Source organism: Perissodus microlepis, chromosome 9 (assembly GCF_051167445.1).
Source record: "Perissodus microlepis isolate ML-2025 ecotype Zambia chromosome 9, ASM5116744v1, whole genome shotgun sequence".
Classification (NCBI taxonomy): Eukaryota; Metazoa; Chordata; class Actinopteri; order Cichliformes; family Cichlidae; genus Perissodus; species Perissodus microlepis.
Genome location: NC_140469.1, coordinates 1,321,177 through 1,339,267, shown reverse-complemented (window position 1 = coordinate 1,339,267; position 18,091 = coordinate 1,321,177). Strand labels below are relative to the sequence as shown.

Here is an 18,091-nt window from a genome sequence, read left to right as displayed (position 1 = left end):
TACACCTATTAAGAAGACGACCTAGCATGTGCTGGACTGAATGTTGACATGCTCGGGTCGACAGCTGTGTGGTGGAGCGCGTCCTGACCTACGCCTTCACTGTGTGGCATGGCAGACGCACTGGGGGAAGGAGCTGCAGAAGGTAAAAGTCTGCAGACTTACCACGCATCAGTGACACCAACACCATTAGATGTAGAACAAGCACCACCTGTAAGCCTAGTAGAAGGCCGCGCTGCATCCAGTAAAAAACCTTCAGCCCGACTGCTAAACTGCTCCACCCTCAATAGTCAACACCTTCCACCTCAACAACATGACTTACTGAACATGAGTCTGAAGTGTTGATGTTACCCACACCTGACAGCAGCTGTGCAATATTCTGCTTTATAATGATTCCTTCTTTATATTTATGGCTGCCACGATTAGTCGACTAGTCACGAATCGTCAACGACTAATTTAATAGTCGAGGCGTAGTTTGAAGCTTTGTAAGATCCTGAAAGACGCAGGAATAAGTAGTAGGATTTAAGAGTGTAATAACGGACTGAAACAGAAGATGGCAGCACTGCATGTACACACAGCTGCCGTTAAACACCAAAGAAGAAGAAGAAGAAGCAGTGTCCGGTATCGTAGCTGTGTCCAAATTCAAGGTCAGCATCTTCCTGAGGCCGCATTTGAAGCCCGATTACATCACAGCGACGCGACGAAGACTCTCCAGATTTGAAGGATGGGTCGGGTGTATCCGTGTGGCCCAACCTATCCCAGAATTCATAGCGCAGCCCAGCCAATTCCAGTTTCCAGCAATGGCGGCAGCTACTTAGTGTTAATATTACTCTTATTACTCTTTCTGGGTCGGACTCCTGGCACATTGTTTCCAATGGATGATGATCTGACTAGTCGACTATCAAAATAATCGTTTGTGGCAGCCCTATTTAGAGGGTAAGACAGGGGACTCAATATTATGTTTAGTAGCATAGTGATGAGTAATGAGACTAAAAAAGTGTGTTTCATTCATATCTTGTCCAGTAGTTGAATGACAATAAAGCTGGGTGTAGTTTTAATAGACAGACACGTCCTTGGTACTACAGCTGGCCCCTGAAACACGCCGACATCAGTGTGGAGGCAGAAGCCATCGATCCATGTTTGGCTACCTTTACAGCTCCACACGCACAGTTCTGACATCAGACCAGAGAAGCTGGTGTCCAAACAACAAACTCATATTCACATCACGAAGTGAGCTTTGCAGCTCCCCGTTTCAAATTCAGCCACACAGTGCAACAACATCAACAGCATCTACACACTTCCATCAAACTGTCACCTCACAACAGACTCCCAAAAAGCTAATGGCAGCATGTCATCTGTAAGCCCCGCCCCTTTCACCATGGATATTATTGCTGCTGCATTCAAATGATCCACTTTATGCAAATAGTAGTGAAGCGTACATGCTTTGCCTACAGGTGTGTTTCCTCTAACAGCAGTCTGAGGTCAGCGTCGGGCTCCTGTGATGGTGTGTGGTGACAAACGTGGCATGGCTCTGGTCTCTGGATGGTTGATAGTTCTACATTATCTCCATCTGCAGAAAGCAGAAACAGCAGCAGCGATGCTTCTGCCCTCGGCTAACATCTATTCACAACTACTTCCCTGTATGTCTTTGTGAGTGAACTGGTTGTTATGGTAACATGATGTGGAAGCACAGATGTGTGCTCGGCTGCAGGCACCGTACAGCTGTGCAGTGTGTTAAATGTGCAAAAACACCTGAGCCACATGCAGGACGCATCTGCACACGCTCAGATCCTCATCAGCAGCACTGGACTGTGACAGCAACAGTTGTCATAGTAACAGGACTGTTGGTAGCTTCATTTCTTTCATGCACACAGCTCGTCCTGACTGAAATCCCTCCATTAAACCACTTTTCATATCAGTGTGTATGTCGACTCGTGTTTATGTTCAGGACTAGGCTCTTTTGCACCTTTTTTTTACGGCATGCTGTCATCTCTCCTATAAGCTCACAATCACAGTTTAGTTCGTGTAGAGTCAAGAAGAGAGGAGCCGCCTTTGGGGATCAAAGATCTCAAAGGTTCTTATAGGTGAGCCTGTGCAAACTGCTGTTCTTTCTTTCTGCAGCGTCCAACACGAATACCTGCACGGGTAACGCCCATGTGAAATAACTGAAGCAACACACAGGTAAGTCCATAGATTTTGGACAATGACACATTTTGTGTCATTTTACCTCTGCACACCAGAGTGGACTCTACATGAAACTGGAGTTCAGCCTGCGTTAGGTAGCCATTCAGTGGATCTCTAAATAGCCCGTCCAAAGACATGCTGATGCAAGTGAAGGACATCATTAGGCTCCAGGTCACACCGCCCTTGCCAAGGTGTCCCCTAGTAGGACGATGGAGTCACCAGGCAGAGCACCCTCCATCACCCCACTCAGTGACTCCAAGAAGACTGCAACTGATAGTCAGGACCTGTCCCCCGACCCAAAGGGATGTACATGACTACTCAACTAGCCGACTAATCTTTGCTGTCACTATTCAGTACCAGACTTACCAGTCATTCAGATAAGCCAAAGAAAATTGCTAGATGATTTATTGTTTTGTTACTTCAGCTTTTAGTGAAGCGGTTGTCATATTCTGTCATATTCAGCTAAGCATCATGTGTCATTATAAGAACGTAATAACGCCTTTTAGACGCCTTTCTTATTAGTTTTCGACGTTTTCCATTAAACAGTTCTTGAATTTAACTTAATCTCTGAGTGTTTCTTCATTTCAGACTGATAATTAGTCTAATTTCTTTTCCACAGTTAATCGACTAACAAATTAGTCGCCAGGATTACACTGAGGTGAGCCTAACGATATCTAGCTAGTATCTCTCAACTTCACGCACTAGCTCATGCTCCTTTCCCACCAAAGAAGTGACATTCCATGTCCCGATAGGAATCGGACTGCTAGGGCCTCCTCCCCGACTGCAGTCCGACACAACACTGCAGCCGACCCTTACAGCGCCTCCTGTGGTGGGTCTATAGAAGGCGGGCCCATGTTGTCTCTTCAAGCTGCGGCCACCAGACACTCTCCTTGGAGCTCCCTCCCCAGGCATTGCTCCAGGTTGGGGCCCTAGTAACCCTATCCCAGCTAGGGTAAACTGGTTTAGACATAATTTAGTTCCTTTCATGGCAAACTGTCACGTGACTCAGGAGTGGAAGGCAGTTCTTTACTCAGAGGGTGTAAAGTGGGGGTGAAGGTGCTGCTGACCTCAACTGGGGATATAGTCGGGGGTGCAAGCAATATTTTGGGACCTCCTTAGTTGTATCATTGTAGTAATCGAGAATTTGAGTAGTCATCGTCAGTCTGCTTGTCTATCGACCGCGCATATCGGCTCTTGCAGGGCAGTTTACAGCGTGGACATTACTTTTATTTTTATTGCACAGAAGGACAAGAATGTAATGGTAAAGTGTAAACCGCATGACGGACAGAAACTATTATACTGCTAACATAACTTCGGCTCTTTGCAAACACCTGCACAGACAGCATGCTAACGCTAACGCTAGCCAAAAATCCAGAGTGACACTAAAGCTGAGTAAATGCCAGCCTAGGACCGCGGTCAAGTGTGCCGTCACTCCACTTCATCAGGTAACAGATGTCACGAAGCAGCCTTCATTTCTACCTGTTCATGTGTGGAATCACTGTGACGACCGCGTCGAAGTGTCTTTCTGCTGGTTTTCATCTTTGTACTGTGCTGCTGGCTTTGTGTTCATACCTAAACACTGAGAAAGATCCTCATCAGGACAGGGACTTGTTTTGGTGTGTGGGACTGTAGGTTTAGATTTAAATGGCAATTATGAGACACTGTTTTTCAGGTCATGTTATGAGGAGTACAATGAATAATTTTCTCTTTGGAGTAATTAAGTAAGGTACTGCATTACTTTTAATAAAATTGTTCATTACTTTTTTGAGTAATGACACTGATCACAATGAAGAGAGGAAACACATCCAAAATGGACAAACATTTGACCAAAAACATGCAGTTAATTTGTTCAAATGTCTTTGATATGCTGCTTACTGATGGTGGTAACTGTTAAAGCAGACCTAGTGAGATCCCAGTGAGAATTGATAAGGTATCAAATCGATAAGTAATATCAATAATGGAACTGAAAAATTCTTATCCATTCCCATCACTAGTCTTTACCTTACAATATAAAGCACCTTGACACAACTGTTGTTGTGATTTGGCGCTATTTCAATGAAACTGTCTGGGGATGAGTGGGACGATTCACTGGTTCACCCTTAAGGCTATGCTGGGGTACTGCAAAAGAGAGTTTGTCTGTTAGCTGAACCTCACATGTACATGAGACAATGCAGTTTTCGTCAAGGACTTGGAACACTTGACCATTCGCTTACTTCATAGTAAGAGTCCAGTTTCACCAGCTGAGAACATCTAGAGCAGGCCAAAGTCTGGCCCACAGTCAGATTTCACGTGGCCCGCAGCTTCAGTCTAATTATGTATTATTTATGGCTCACTTCCTTAGTCCGAATAAATAAATCATGACTTTAAAAATGTAATTCCTTTGTTCACCACATGGTGGCAGCACATTTTTCAGCTACCTGCACCTGTGCTGCGAGCCCGCCCTTCTCTGCTCATTTCTGCCATGGCGACTGTACAAAAAAAAAAAAAAAAAAAGAGGTTGACAGTGAGGGCCGCCGCTTTCAGGAGCGGTGGGAATAGCAGCATTTTTTTACTGAAACTCGAGGCAGTTGTGTTTGTCTTGTAAAGAGACTGTTGCCTTGTTTAAGGATTTCAACATTAGGAGACACTACGAGACTAAACTTGCTGCAACATATAACAAGCTAACAGGGAGTGAGCGCGCTGAAAAACTGAAGCAACTCCAAGCTGCTCTGGCTTCGCAACAGCGATACGTCTGTCAAAGACTGTGTCATGAAAATGGTGGAGAACATTTGCTCCGAGAGGAAGCAAGAATTTCTGAATGCTTGCTTGGCACGCAACACTGTGGCACGCAGAGTTGAGGATATATCGTCAGACGCTGACAGACAGCTGCGGGACAGAGGAGTGGATTTTGATTATTACTCATTAGACTGCGATGAAAGCACCGACGCATCTGACACCGCGCAACTGCTGATTCTTTTACGAGGAGTCGACGACAAGATGAACGTGACAGAGGAGCCGCTGGATCTCAAAAGCCTTAAGGGTCAAACCAGAGGATTGGCTGCTGTTTGTGAAGCTGTTGATGATGTGAAGCTACCATGGAGTAAAGGGATCATTACTGATGGTGCACCTGCCGTGGCGGATCTGCAATAAAGTCAGCAAAGAAGCAGGTAACGCTGTTAAACTTGGCTGTATCATTCATCAGCAGGCTCTCTGTGCCAAACGTCTCAAATTTGATGATGTTATGAAACCAGTAGCAAACACAATCAACTGTATTTGCTCTAAAGCTCTGTACCACCCACAGTTTCAGCAGTTTCAGCAGTTTCTGCATGACATCCAGGCTGAATACAGTGACATAATTTATCACAACGATGTGAGGTGGTCTGCACTACAGCGATTTTTCTCTCTCAGAAGAATCAGACAGTTTTTGGATGAGAAGGGACAACCAGTGGAAGAACTGTCTGATCCTGTATGGCTGGCAAATCTGGCTTTTTGGTCGACATCACGAAGCATCGGATTGCGCTGAATGTAGGGCTGCACGATTAATCGTTAGAAAATCGCGATCTCGATTCATACTTATGTGCGATCTCATTTCCAAATGACAACGATTTAAAAAAAAAAAAAAAAAGAAAAAAAAGACGACGATTGTACCGCATTTTGATCCGGGACGTAATCTGCATGAAAACAAGCGCTCACTCTTCCTGCTCAACAAATGACAAGGGCGGAGCCTTATACCACGTGATACAGAAGCTGGCTGCTAAAATTGGCAGGGAAAAAACAACGGCGAGCAGGTCAGGGATGACGAGAAAGTGACAGGAGAAAATCCGTCCCGGTCAACCACCCAAACATCAATAACGGGAACCTTATACAGCGCTTCCCTATACCCGTCGAACTCCCGCAGGCACAGAGAAATTACGGAGGCTATCACTTATCACCTGACCAAAGATATGGCTCCATCAACACTGTGCAAAACGAGGGATTTAGGAGAATGATCAACACCAAACGCTACGCAGTGCCGTCCTGCAACTATTTTTCTATTGTTGCACTACCTGCTCTATACACGCAGCGTCGAGCAGCGGTGGAGACGGAATTTCAAGCAGTACAACATTTTGCGGCAACGACAAAACGTGAGACATTTGTTGTTTTTATGTTTATTTATTGTTTTTATGTTCAGTCTCAACTGTTACGAAGTTGATGTGCAGTTAATAAGTGCAATAAATATTTATACTGGAAAAGAAAATCGTGAGAGAATCGTGATCTCAATTCTAAGCAAAAAAAATCGTGATTCTCATTTTATGCAAAATCGTGCAGCCCTAGCTGAATGTTAATCTTCAAGGAAAAGACGCAGTGGGGAGCCAACTATACGCTCACATCAAGGCCTTTGGAAGCAAACGGCAACTTTTCCAAAGACACTTGTCCCTAACAGAGCCCTGTACCGCACACTTCCCAGCTTTGAAAGAGGTTACTGACAGTTTCCCAGAGGACATTAATGTCCAAATGAAGAGTTACGCAACAGCTATCGCGTCTCTTTCTGGGGAATTTAACAAACGCTTTCAGGACTTTGCAGTTATTGAATATGACATGCTGCTTTTCTCATCTCCCTTCTCCGTGGACCCTGATGATGCTCCAGCTTCAGCTGGATCTCATTGAGCTGCAGTGTGACGATGAGTGCCGCGGAAAACACCGGCAGGGTTCTCTTGTTGAATTTTATCGGCAGCTAGACAAAGACAGGTTTCCTGAAAATGCTGAGCTTATTTGGTTCCACATTAGGGCTGCACGATATTAGGAAAACCTGCGATGTGCGATAACTGATCAATAATGCGATAACGATATGACTTGCGATAAAATAAATAGCAAACAAAAAAACGAATACATAATTTCCGTTTTACTGCAACAGTTTTATTTAAAGAAAGCTGCTAATACAGCAGCTTTCTTTAAATAACAACAAAGTGCACTTTAACATTGAAACATTGCCCCCATAAAAAAAATTCTGAGGCTTGAATTCTGAAAGACATCCTTCCTGGTCTCTAGAATTAGTTTTAAATAAACATAACTTCAATTATACTGCAAATTATCTCAGTGCAGCTGTTCATCATTTTACCACTCACCAAGTAGTTATGATGTAAGTCAAAACTGGAGAGGAAACTTTACTGTAGTTGTTGCGTAGTTTTCAGCTTGGTCAGTTCAAACATGTTTCGTACATTTGTGGAATGGCGACATGGGAAAAGTAGTTTCGTGAAGGGATGCGGTATCTCCGGTCCACTTTATGTATCAGACTGGTGAAGCCCTCTCTGCTAACTGTATTTATAGGCATCATGTCTTTGTCAAAAATGTGTAATGGCCTCTGTTATTTCTTTGTAGCGCTTCGACGTTTTCTCATAAGGAGTTCCACTTCAAAAGCTCTGATACAGAGACGGCTGTTGGACTGCTGCGCTCTTTGTCTTAACATTAGCAACCTTTGTTTGGCTAGCCCTGTCTTTCTGGAACTCTTCAAACAGTTCTCTGTGGTTGTATTGAAGATGATGGTGGAGATTAGTCGTGTTTCCTCTGAGGGTTGCCACAAGTGTTCGGCAAGTTTTGCAGAGCACCTGTGTTTGGAGAACGTCGTCTTTATCAAATCCAAAGTACCTCCAAATAAGCGAGGTACTACTTTTTTTTTTAGGCACGAGTTCATAGTGAGTAGCGTTCTCGCTCTCAGCCTTTACAACTCTGACTCGTTGCTGCAGCGTTGTTCGCTCCCCACCTGCGTAGGAGGCGGGCCTCTAATCCAGAGGCGATCGTGGCTCAAGAGTTGGGCGTTCGCCTTGTAATCGGAAGGTTGCCGGTTCGAGCCCTCGACAGTCTCGATTGTTGTGTCCTTGGGCAAGACACTTCACCCGTTGCCTACTGGTGGTGGTCAGAGGGCCTGGTGGTGCCAGTGTCCGGCAGCCTCGCCTCTGTCAGTGCTCCCCAGGGTGGCTGTGGCTACAATGTAGCTGCCATCACCAGTGTGTGAATGTGTGTGTGACTGGGTGGATGACTGGATGTGTAAAGCGCTTTGGGGTCCTTAGGGACGAGTAAAAGCGCTATACAAATACAGGCCATTTACCATTTGATTGGTTAATGCCGTGAAGGGCTCTATTCGACTGGTCAAATGTGTAAAGGGGTTTCTTTGATTGGTAAATTCTTTAAAGCACGTGTGTAAACATTTTAAGGTACCCAATTATCGCAGTTTACGCCGTCTTTTGCGATGGGCCCATCGCACAGGCTGATATCGCGATGACAATAAATTTTCGATTTATTGTGCAGGCCTATTCCACATATTTACTTTAACTTAAACAAGAACCCTGTGAGATCAAGGATGAGTGTCTCCCACGATATTTTACGCATCTCAACCACTGCCCTCAAACCAGACCTGATCGCTTTACTGAAATCTAGATCTCAGTATCAGCCCTCTCAGTAGTGCAGGGATGTCCAAATTACTGGAGAGCTGCTATCCTGCATGTTTGAGTTCTCTTCCGGGTTTAGCACAGCTGAATCAAATGATGGCTCATCAGCAGGCCTGTGCAGAACTTTGGTAAATGAGAAGATGTGCTGGTGACCCATTATTTGATTCAACTACAAACCAGAAAGAGAACCAAAACACGCAGAAGAGCAGCCCTCCAGGAGTGACATCCCTGCATTAGTCATGTGTTCCTGAACAGTAAAAAGCATAAAGTACACTAACGCAGCGGTCCCCAACCCCCGGGCCTCGGACCGGTACCGGTCCGTGAGTCGTTTGGTACCGGGCCACAAGAGTTGAGGCTCAGGTGTGAAATGTATAGTTTTCAGGGTTTTTATCGGTTTTCGTTTTTAACTCTGTTTTCCTTGGTCTTTTCACGTGTGTTATGAATAAATTTTCTTTTTTTCGGTACCGGTACTAGTTTTATTTTGTTGTATTTATCCACGACGCCTTAAAGGCCGGTCCATGAAAATATTGTCGGGCATAAACCGGTCCGTGGTGCAAAAAAGGTTGGAGACCGCTGCACTAACGCAATTCACAAAAGCAAACATATTTTATTAAACATTTAAGATTTGGTTGATGTTATGCTCTTAATTCATAGTTGTGTGTGTTGTGTACATATTGTGTATATTTACATATGTGTATATATGTGTATTTCTTGTGCAAGTGAATTTCCCAGTTGTGTAATCTTCCTGTAGATGTGAAAAACTTTGGCTTCCTTAAAGATCTTGTAAAAGTCAAGGGCAAAATTCACTTTTTGTTTTAACTTTATTGATAACAGACCACTTTTCATTACTTATAACTCCAGTTTAAAATGTTCATGAGGCAAAGATATTGCAAACTCATGGAAATGTAGGGTATTCTTTACAGTTTGTTCAATGTTATCTGACTCTCCAGATATAAATGAAAGGCACAATTGTGTCTTTAGAGTTGTTCCTACTTTCCTGAGTGGCTTTTATTTAGGTACATTTCCATTTTAAAAATAAAGGTAATTGTGACCATTAAAATTGTTCTTCATTATATTTTCATGCAACTTTGTTACGGAACCATTGGCCCCTGGGCATCTTCACTTTATAAAATTTGGCCCTCTTTGCAAAAAGTTTGGACAGCCCTGATCCAGAGCATCATGAAACCAGCCAGGACTGCCTGGTGCACAGTAGGAAACATGGCCCTGACAGGGCTGGATGTAAAGAAATTTTCTTAGGGTGGCATGGAGATCAGATGGGGTGGCAAAATCAAAGCCTTTTTAAAACAAACAAACACATACGCAGGTGTTACATATGGTTAAAATGATTTAAATGCCGTAAATATACTTACAGCATTTATATGTAACGTGTACATATATACATGTCGCTCAAACACGTTACATATAAATACAGTCAATAACTTAATTATTCTCTGTAGCCCACATAATTAAACATTTCAGTTGCATAAAATGTGTATTTTGATGCTATGTACTGTATAGCCTGTATAATAAATAAATATGTAGCCCAATAAGTATAAAATCCAGAAAGCTACACAACATGGGGCGGTTCATTTACAAACACAAGTTCACACTTTGTTTGTTAGAAATAATCAAATTGTTTGTCCCGTTTGTAGCAACCGAAAATAAAATAAACACATAATTATAATAAAGGTCAATCAAATGGACCAATATGGCGAGGCCATGATGATCCACTTGGTAAAATAAATCCGCTTGGCATCTTTCTTGGCCTTAAGACAACAATTCTGATGGCTAAAGATCCAAACGGGACAACAACAACAACAACAACAACAAAAAAAAAGAAATAATCAAATTGTTGCTTAATTTACACAAAGTGTCAGAAATCTGCACCGTGAACAAAAGTGAAGCCTAAATTTTCATGATTTGTTGGGTTCACCCTCTGAGGTCCAAAATATAACCGGCCAGTTTTGATTTTCCATTTGTATTTCATCTTTAAATTGTTTCATTTTATCTTTTTTGCCTTGTTTGGTCTCATTCGCTTCAGCTCAACCTCACGTGTCTGAATTTACACTTATTTTTTCATTGACATGCTGTAGTAACACAACTGATCTAAAATCACACAAAAAACATAAAATCCTATAAGTAGTTATAGGGTTTTTTTCAGAGTGTAACAACCAACCACCTGTGTGAAATCTGAAATGCCCATGGTGTTCATTCAAAATGTGCTCTGGCACAATCATAGGCATGGGTTGCTACTGACAACAAGTAATAAAGCCGGTCTGCGCTGTGGGCTGAACCATTTGTTAATGATGGAGGGGGGTAACACTATGCAATATATTCAGTGTAAACTGTAGCTAGGCTCAAAGTGTTATTGCCATCTTATTTCAATAAACAACACTGTCATATGCAAAACACCCTCTAGATCCGCCCCTGGCCCTGAGAAAAAAAATTTCCCAGTTTAAACATCTGTTATGTTGTTTATGTTTTCTTGTGAATTAAATGTGGACGTATGAGATGTTCAAATGTGGTTTTTATTTACAGATTGCACAGTGTCTCACTGTTTTGGAACCTGGTTAGTACAACGAATCGAGGTTCGAGTGCACAGCACTATCACTGTTACAGCTGGAGTGAGTTCTACTATTACTATGGATTTCATCACAACTAGAACACAGCCCTGTTTACCTGAGCACAGGCCACCACACACATCTTGCTTCACTCTTATTTGAAACGAAATCTACAAACAGAGAGCTGCAAACACAATGACTAAGAGATATTATAGAACTTCTTTCAGACTTGCCACTCAGGCTCTCGTGGCTGTGAGAATAACATTGCAGTCATCACACAGCAGCACTAAATCTTAAAATCTCAGCTGATCGTCAGAAAACACACACCTGGGAGGTTCCGATCACGTGACTGCTGAGTGTACATAGACTGTAAGTGAAGAAGGAACCTGCTGCTTCCGTGGACCTGAGATTTCCTCCCAATCGTGCAAGTGAATTTTTAACAGTGAGCGCACTTTATGTGTCGGCGTGGACGATCACACACTTTTAGAGTGATGTCACATGACTGAGCCCGGAAGTGTGCACGCATGAATGAAGTGAACTCACAGGCTTCCACACAGACAGAGCCAAGCTGAAAGCTTCGACTTCTAAATCGAAATTTCAAGATAGTTTCTCGGTTTTGAGTTATTATCTGTCAAGTCTGAGATCCTAACTCGACACTTTGAGAGAAGTATCACAAAAGTTTTCTTCAGTCGCGTAAAGCCGGCTCCACAGCTCTCCTACTCTTTAACCTGATGACAACATGACAGTGAAAACTTTCAGCAGCCCCACCTTTCATCTTTTATGTTTCAAGCTCGAGCTCTTCAGCTCTTGCGCCTGCGCAAACACGCGCCGAAGAGCTGCCCCTCGACCCGACGAGTGTATGTGTGAGTGTGGGCGGTGAATCTTCGGAAAGAGTAAACTTGAGCAGCGGCTGGAAGCGCAGTCCCGCGGCTGCGGGAGTTACCTTGGTGAAAACTTCCAGGTCCTCGTCCTCGTCCAGGTCCAGCATGTTTTCTGAGAAGTCTCCAGGGACCGTGTGCCCGCTCATCGCTCTCAGCTCCGGAGACTAACTAAACACAAACTTCCACCTCAACTCCGCACAGCAGCCGCACTCAGAGGTCCGCCGAGGATGCCACTTCCTCTAACGGATTTCAAAGTAAAAGCTGCGACCGGTCACGTTTGACTTTGGCCCGGAAGCTGAGTTCTCGTTATGCGTCTTTGTTGTTCGCAGTAAAGTTGAGTGTTGGCTGTAGATTGTTCGTGTTTTTTGGCCAAAATGCTGAGTGTACATGTGTTGCCTCATATCATAAGGAAAGGCCATGAGCATGATTTAGCCAGAAACGTGTCTGAACAGGACCACTGGAGTTCTGTGTTTTTATTTTTAAGTCATTCTAATTTTTCTTTTCATTTTATATTTTCTGTTTGTTTGTTTTAAAGTTTGTTTTTCCGTTATGATAACATATGTGCTATTTATTATGTATTATTAAATGTTAAGCTTAACAGATCCAACAAAGTCAAAGTGTAAAAGCGCTGCCCCATAATGTGATTGATTCAAGTTAGTTTTGCAACACTGCAGTATCGTTTTAGCCTTTTATTCTTATTCATTCCAGTGAACTCAAACTTAAAACTAGGAAAGAAAAATACTGACAGCAACCTGTTTGTTTGATCCCTGGCTGCTCCAGTCTGCATGTCAAATATCCCTGTGCAAGATACTGACTCCGAGTTGTTCTTTGATGGCTTGTATGAACGGGTAAACAAGACAATTTGTATAAAGTGCTAATAATAATAATAATTATTATAATAATGATAATAATAATAATAATAAAGGTCAGGGCTGTCACGAGAGAGAGAGAGAGGTTTTCTCTTTGACTCCTGATTTGTATGACGTCTTCTTTGCTTATGTGTCTCTGTGTATTTAGCCTTTTTTACACTTTTATACCATTTATAGTTTCATTCACATGGATTTTTAAACATTTTTAAAGATTTATTTGAAGTGCATACATATTTGAATTTTATACGGTTTATGAAAGAACAATTACTACTGTAAGTTCTGCATCCATGACTCTACTTAAGTAACAATATAGAAGCCTTAGCTTCAAAATATATTTCAAGTCATCATTCTGTTGAAGAAAGGTTGTGAGCTCTGATATACTGTTAGACCTTCCACTCCTCCTGATATTCCTGTACCTCTGTCATCTATGAACTATGGATCCAGTGTTTAGGAACCAGTGAAAATTAACACCCGCACTACACCCAGAACACGGTCGTATTTCCTGCATATTTGGCTGAGCGAGACTTTCACTTACCTGCAATCTTGTCAACAAACAGGCAAACTGTGTGTTTATTTAGGGGAGTGTGGCTGGCGCACAGGCTGCACTGACAGTCAGCCCCACCAGCACCAAAAGATGTCAGTGTTGCATAAGGCTGTGCAACAATGTGTCACACCTCAGGCTGGACCACCACTGCACGCTCACACAGTCACCTTCCCTACACTTTACAGCAAACGCTGTGCCTGAAAGAAGCAAAGGAGCTCCTGCACAAAGAGTTATTGTTTTCCTTTTGAATGTGAGAAAATCTTCATTTATTCACAATAAAAAATAAGTTTCTCTGCAATTTATTTTTTTCTTTGTGATTCGATTTTCTCCTTTACTGTCTACTTTCACTACACAATTTAAGGGTACAGAAAAACTGACCACAATATCCAAATTTCACTTTTCTGCAGGACTGCTGCAGTCTGCTCTGTTACATGATACAAACAGAAGCATCTGCAGGTTACCCTGGCAAAGACTAAGTGGGCTGTGGACAGGAAGAGGACCAGAACCGTGCCCATCCCTGGAGTCTGTGTAGAGACACAATAGCACTCTACAGGAAGAGCCAGAGTTATCTGCTCCCTTTAATAGTCCCCACATCTCATTCTATACCATCTTCTTCTGTTTTACACCAACCCTCTGCATGTCTTCCTTCACTAGATCCATGAACCTCTCTGAGGTCTTCCTCTTTTCCTCCTGCCTGGCAGCACCATTTTCACCATCCTTTGTCCACCATACCCACTATTCGTCCCCTGCACATGTCCAAACCACCTCAGCCTTGCCTTTCTAACTTTGTCTCCAAAGCACTCAGCCTCAGCTCTTGTATTAATTTCTAGTTGTGGCGGGGCGTGGTCTGAGGTGCCGCTGCGAGTGAGGCGGACGCACCAGTGCGGCATCTGCAATCACACCTTGCCGGCTTTAAAATCTGTACTGGGTCCTGAGAATTGTTGTTGTTGGTGTGTATGTTCGGCTGGCGACTGGAAAGCTGCAGCCACGTGTGAACAGCAACCAGTGAATAAAAGCAAGATGCTGAATAGCATGAATGTGTGGACGGATCTGCCGTGTGTTCTTTACACTAGTCATGTCCATGCTTTTTACACCCCATGAAGACATGAACATCGTCAGCTGGCCTCCTGTCTTTCTGTCAGAGCCACCATCTCCAAACCATCCTTCATAGCAGCCCTGACTAGAGGACTAGGCTAGAATAACGTTGTTATTCACATCAATGGAAAATTGTCTTCGCTTCACCAAGTCATAAAGCAATCAAGTTACTTCATACGAACCAACAAAAAGAACATAAATATATATAATAAAAAACACAATGAAATATAAGTTTTAATATACAAAACTTTAATACAACAATTAAACAATATATGTCACAGCATCTCATTATTTAGTATACTGACTGCTTTGGACACAAATGATCCCTTATCCACCTACCACTAAGAGGCAGGACGTTCTCCCCGACAGAGGGGCTGGCTGCCACATTCAGGTGGTTAAACCTAGGGAAGGTTGATGCAGATGACCATGTTGCCGCCGCACAAATGGCTGAGGCCCACTATGTGGCCACCCCTCCGGGTAGAGTGGGCGCGCACTCTAGAAGGGAGGGGAAACCCTGAAGAGGCATATGCCTCCTAAATGGTGTCCACGATCTAGTGGGACAACCAGGTCCTAGAAAGCTGTCGACTCAGGATCCCTGAATGGACGGCCGGGTACTGACTACACTGCCAAAGCATGGCCAGAGCACAAGGCAGCCTGGTGCTGAGCTGCCTCCTGGGCCAACCTCTCAGTGGGAGCTGTTCGAAGCTCACCTGAATGGAACAGGTGGAATTCAGACAGGGCCTTCAGTAGGAATGCAGGGTTGGGCCAGAGGAGCACCCCTTTCCCGTCCGACAACCACCTGCAGCAATCCCTGTGGACTGACAGAGCATGGAGTTCAATAATCCTTCTGGCAGAGGTTATAGCCAGCAAAATGGCTATTTGAGGGAGAGCTATTTCAGTTCATCGTCCTCCAGCAGCTTAAAAGGAGGATGCTGAGGACCAGGTCCAAGTCCCAAAGGGAAAGTGGGGGCCCTGGCCTGCGAATTGCAAAAAGTAGTTCAATACCCTGAGGCCTCAGCAAGGACGGCATCCATGCACCGTGTAAAGGTCCGGGGTGCATGACAGGTGCATAAAAACTCGAACCTTAGGAATCGACAGTGCCCCTGCCAGATAGGAATCTGGAAGCAGGTGTCATTCAGGTCGATGGTGGTAAACCAATCCCTGGCACTGATGGCCTTCCTTACCTTGGGGACCTTCAGTATCTTGCATCTCAGGTACTGAAGATAGTGGTTGAGGCCCCTGAGATCCAAAATCAGGCAGAGTCCCCAGTCCTGCATCCTGCTTGGGAACCAAAAGATAGTGTGAGAAAAGCCCAGCTTGGTGGTCCCCAGCATCCACCTCCCATATTGCACATTTCCCCAGGAGAGCTGAGTGTCATGGGCCTGGGTCTGGTGACCCAGGGTTCATGAGTGTTTATGAACTTGAATATATTTGATGGGTTTGCCTTGGACTAGCAGTCCTCACAGGTGAGTGTGTTCTCCCGGGAGGCCAGTCACACCTAAGGGGGATGATGGCACACACCTGCTGCTGATCAGCCTTGTCTGGGGAACTACTGGGGAGAGTGGCTGAGCTCTGGTCGACACTGGATCGTAAAGTTTGGGATGGACATGACGGCGGGGTCTGCGGAGGAACTGCAGGTGGTCCCCCTGGGTCATGGAAAATTAAAACCAAGGCTCTGCCCCCAGAGCAGACCAAGCTGCCTTGCATTGTAAGGCAGACAGGGAAGAGGGCTGGCCGGCTTGGCCCGAAGAAAAGTCAATGGGGAGGTGGTTGACATGGCCCTGTGTAGCCTAGCCAGCAGGGAATCCATAACCTTAGAGTCTCTGCTCGGGCATGTGGCCTTCACAAGAAGGGAGCTAGCGAGTGCAATCAATGGGGTGAGAGCATGATCTACTGGGGGAAGTGGGCCACAGGCAATCTACTCCCACCCATTCATGTTAGAGAACCTCCTACTGGCAGGGGAACACCTGTGCAAACTCTCTCCATGCGTGAATTAAACAGTCCATTGCTCTCTCTCGTAGGCATCTCCATCCACAGGTGTGTCATCTCCACTCTTCATCCTCATCGTAGTTGCTCACACTTCCTGGTTGTGATCTACCAGCTACCAGAAGTAAATGGAAAGCCATGCACAGCCCTGTGTTGATCTGGATCAACGAACCAAAGAGCCAGCAATGAGTGATGACAGTTTTACCTGATCCTGCACCAACTATGAGCTTCATTGAAACGTAAAGCTTGCAGCCTAATATTAAAAGTGGAGAAGGTATCCAGAGGTATTCAACCAACGCGGAAGCTGAAGACGACACTGAGTGCTTTAATCCCAGATCCAACACTGCACACCACAGTGATGATGCTGTGTATGTGCAGAATAGGTTGATTGCAGTGGAGTCCACTAGAAAGTTTTCATTGTTTTAAACTCACAGTGTCGCTTCACTACAAAGAAATTCTTTGTTCGTTCTTCCATTATGAATAAATATACTTCAGATTATTTGTATTTTATTTGAAGCACTTGGGCATTTTTGCAGTGTTACTGCTGATATTGTATTCAAATAATGAATGTTGGCTTCATGTTGCCATGACGCCAGGAATGTGCAGGAAGACACTTCTACACACTGATCACATGCAGTTCACTCAGGGTCATATATCCTGCTTCATTTTCACCATGACACTATTCATGTGAATAACACTGCAGCACTATCAATGTCTCCTTGGAGACTGTCTAACAATGTGCATCAATATCCCCATTTTTAAATAGTAAAACAACATTTCTCCACCTTCTTCTTTCTTCTCCCTCCTCTGCCAAATGACATCCAACCATAAATTACCGTTTCTTAATTGCAGACGGTTTGTGCAGAAATAACTCAGCTGAAAAAGTCATATATTTCCTCTTCAGCAAAGCAGTTGTTGATAAGACTGTATTCAACCAGACTGCCAGAATGTGCACTTCCTTTGGAATCATAGATGTTATTTTTTTTATTCCTGGCTCTCTTGTATTGATGTGTCATCACATCACTTGCTTAAACATCACCAATTTTTCCTAATGGACGAAGATAATCAATATATATGGATCCATCTTCTCATTTCCAACAATTACCACGGGTCTTCCACTTGCCTGGGTCAGATTGCTCAGTCTGCACTCTGCACACGTACGTACTTACATATGCACACACAGTGCCGCACATAATTATCTATTCAAACACTCCACAGGATATTTTTCCTGTATTTTCTCTAAATGCACACTGGCAATGGCATTAAAAACAATGTGTCATTCCACTTCTGGCATTTTGCAATTCAAAATGATGTGAGCGTCACCTGAGCGGAATACTGAGGAGCAGACAGAGGCGTTCCAGCCAGCAGCATTAACATACAGGAAGCCATTATCACATCTGGCCTTTGCAGCCAACTGGAAGGCTGCTGAGTGTGTGTTTGTTTGTGTGTGTCTGCACGATATGTTTCCGTGTGTCTACCTGTAAATACATGGCTGCGCGTGTGTCAGCCTTTATCCATAAATATGCATGAAACAAATACAAGGTGGTGTCCATGCCTGTGCAAATTAGGT

General features: G+C 43.9%; 1 protein-coding gene across 1 annotated transcript in view; it reads right to left on the bottom strand.

Annotated features, from left to right (window-relative positions):
• snx7 (sorting nexin 7) overlaps window positions 1-12,271 on the bottom strand; it is a 36,280-nt gene extending 24,009 nt beyond the window's left edge. Inside the window, exon 1 of the mRNA XM_084938715.1 lies at window positions 12,090-12,271. Coding sequence (XP_084794841.1) covers window positions 12,090-12,173 — 84 coding nt within the window. The 5' untranslated portion in view covers window positions 12,174-12,271. The remainder of the gene's footprint in view (window positions 1-12,089) is intronic.
• Between the last annotated feature and the right edge of the window lie 5,820 nt (window positions 12,272-18,091).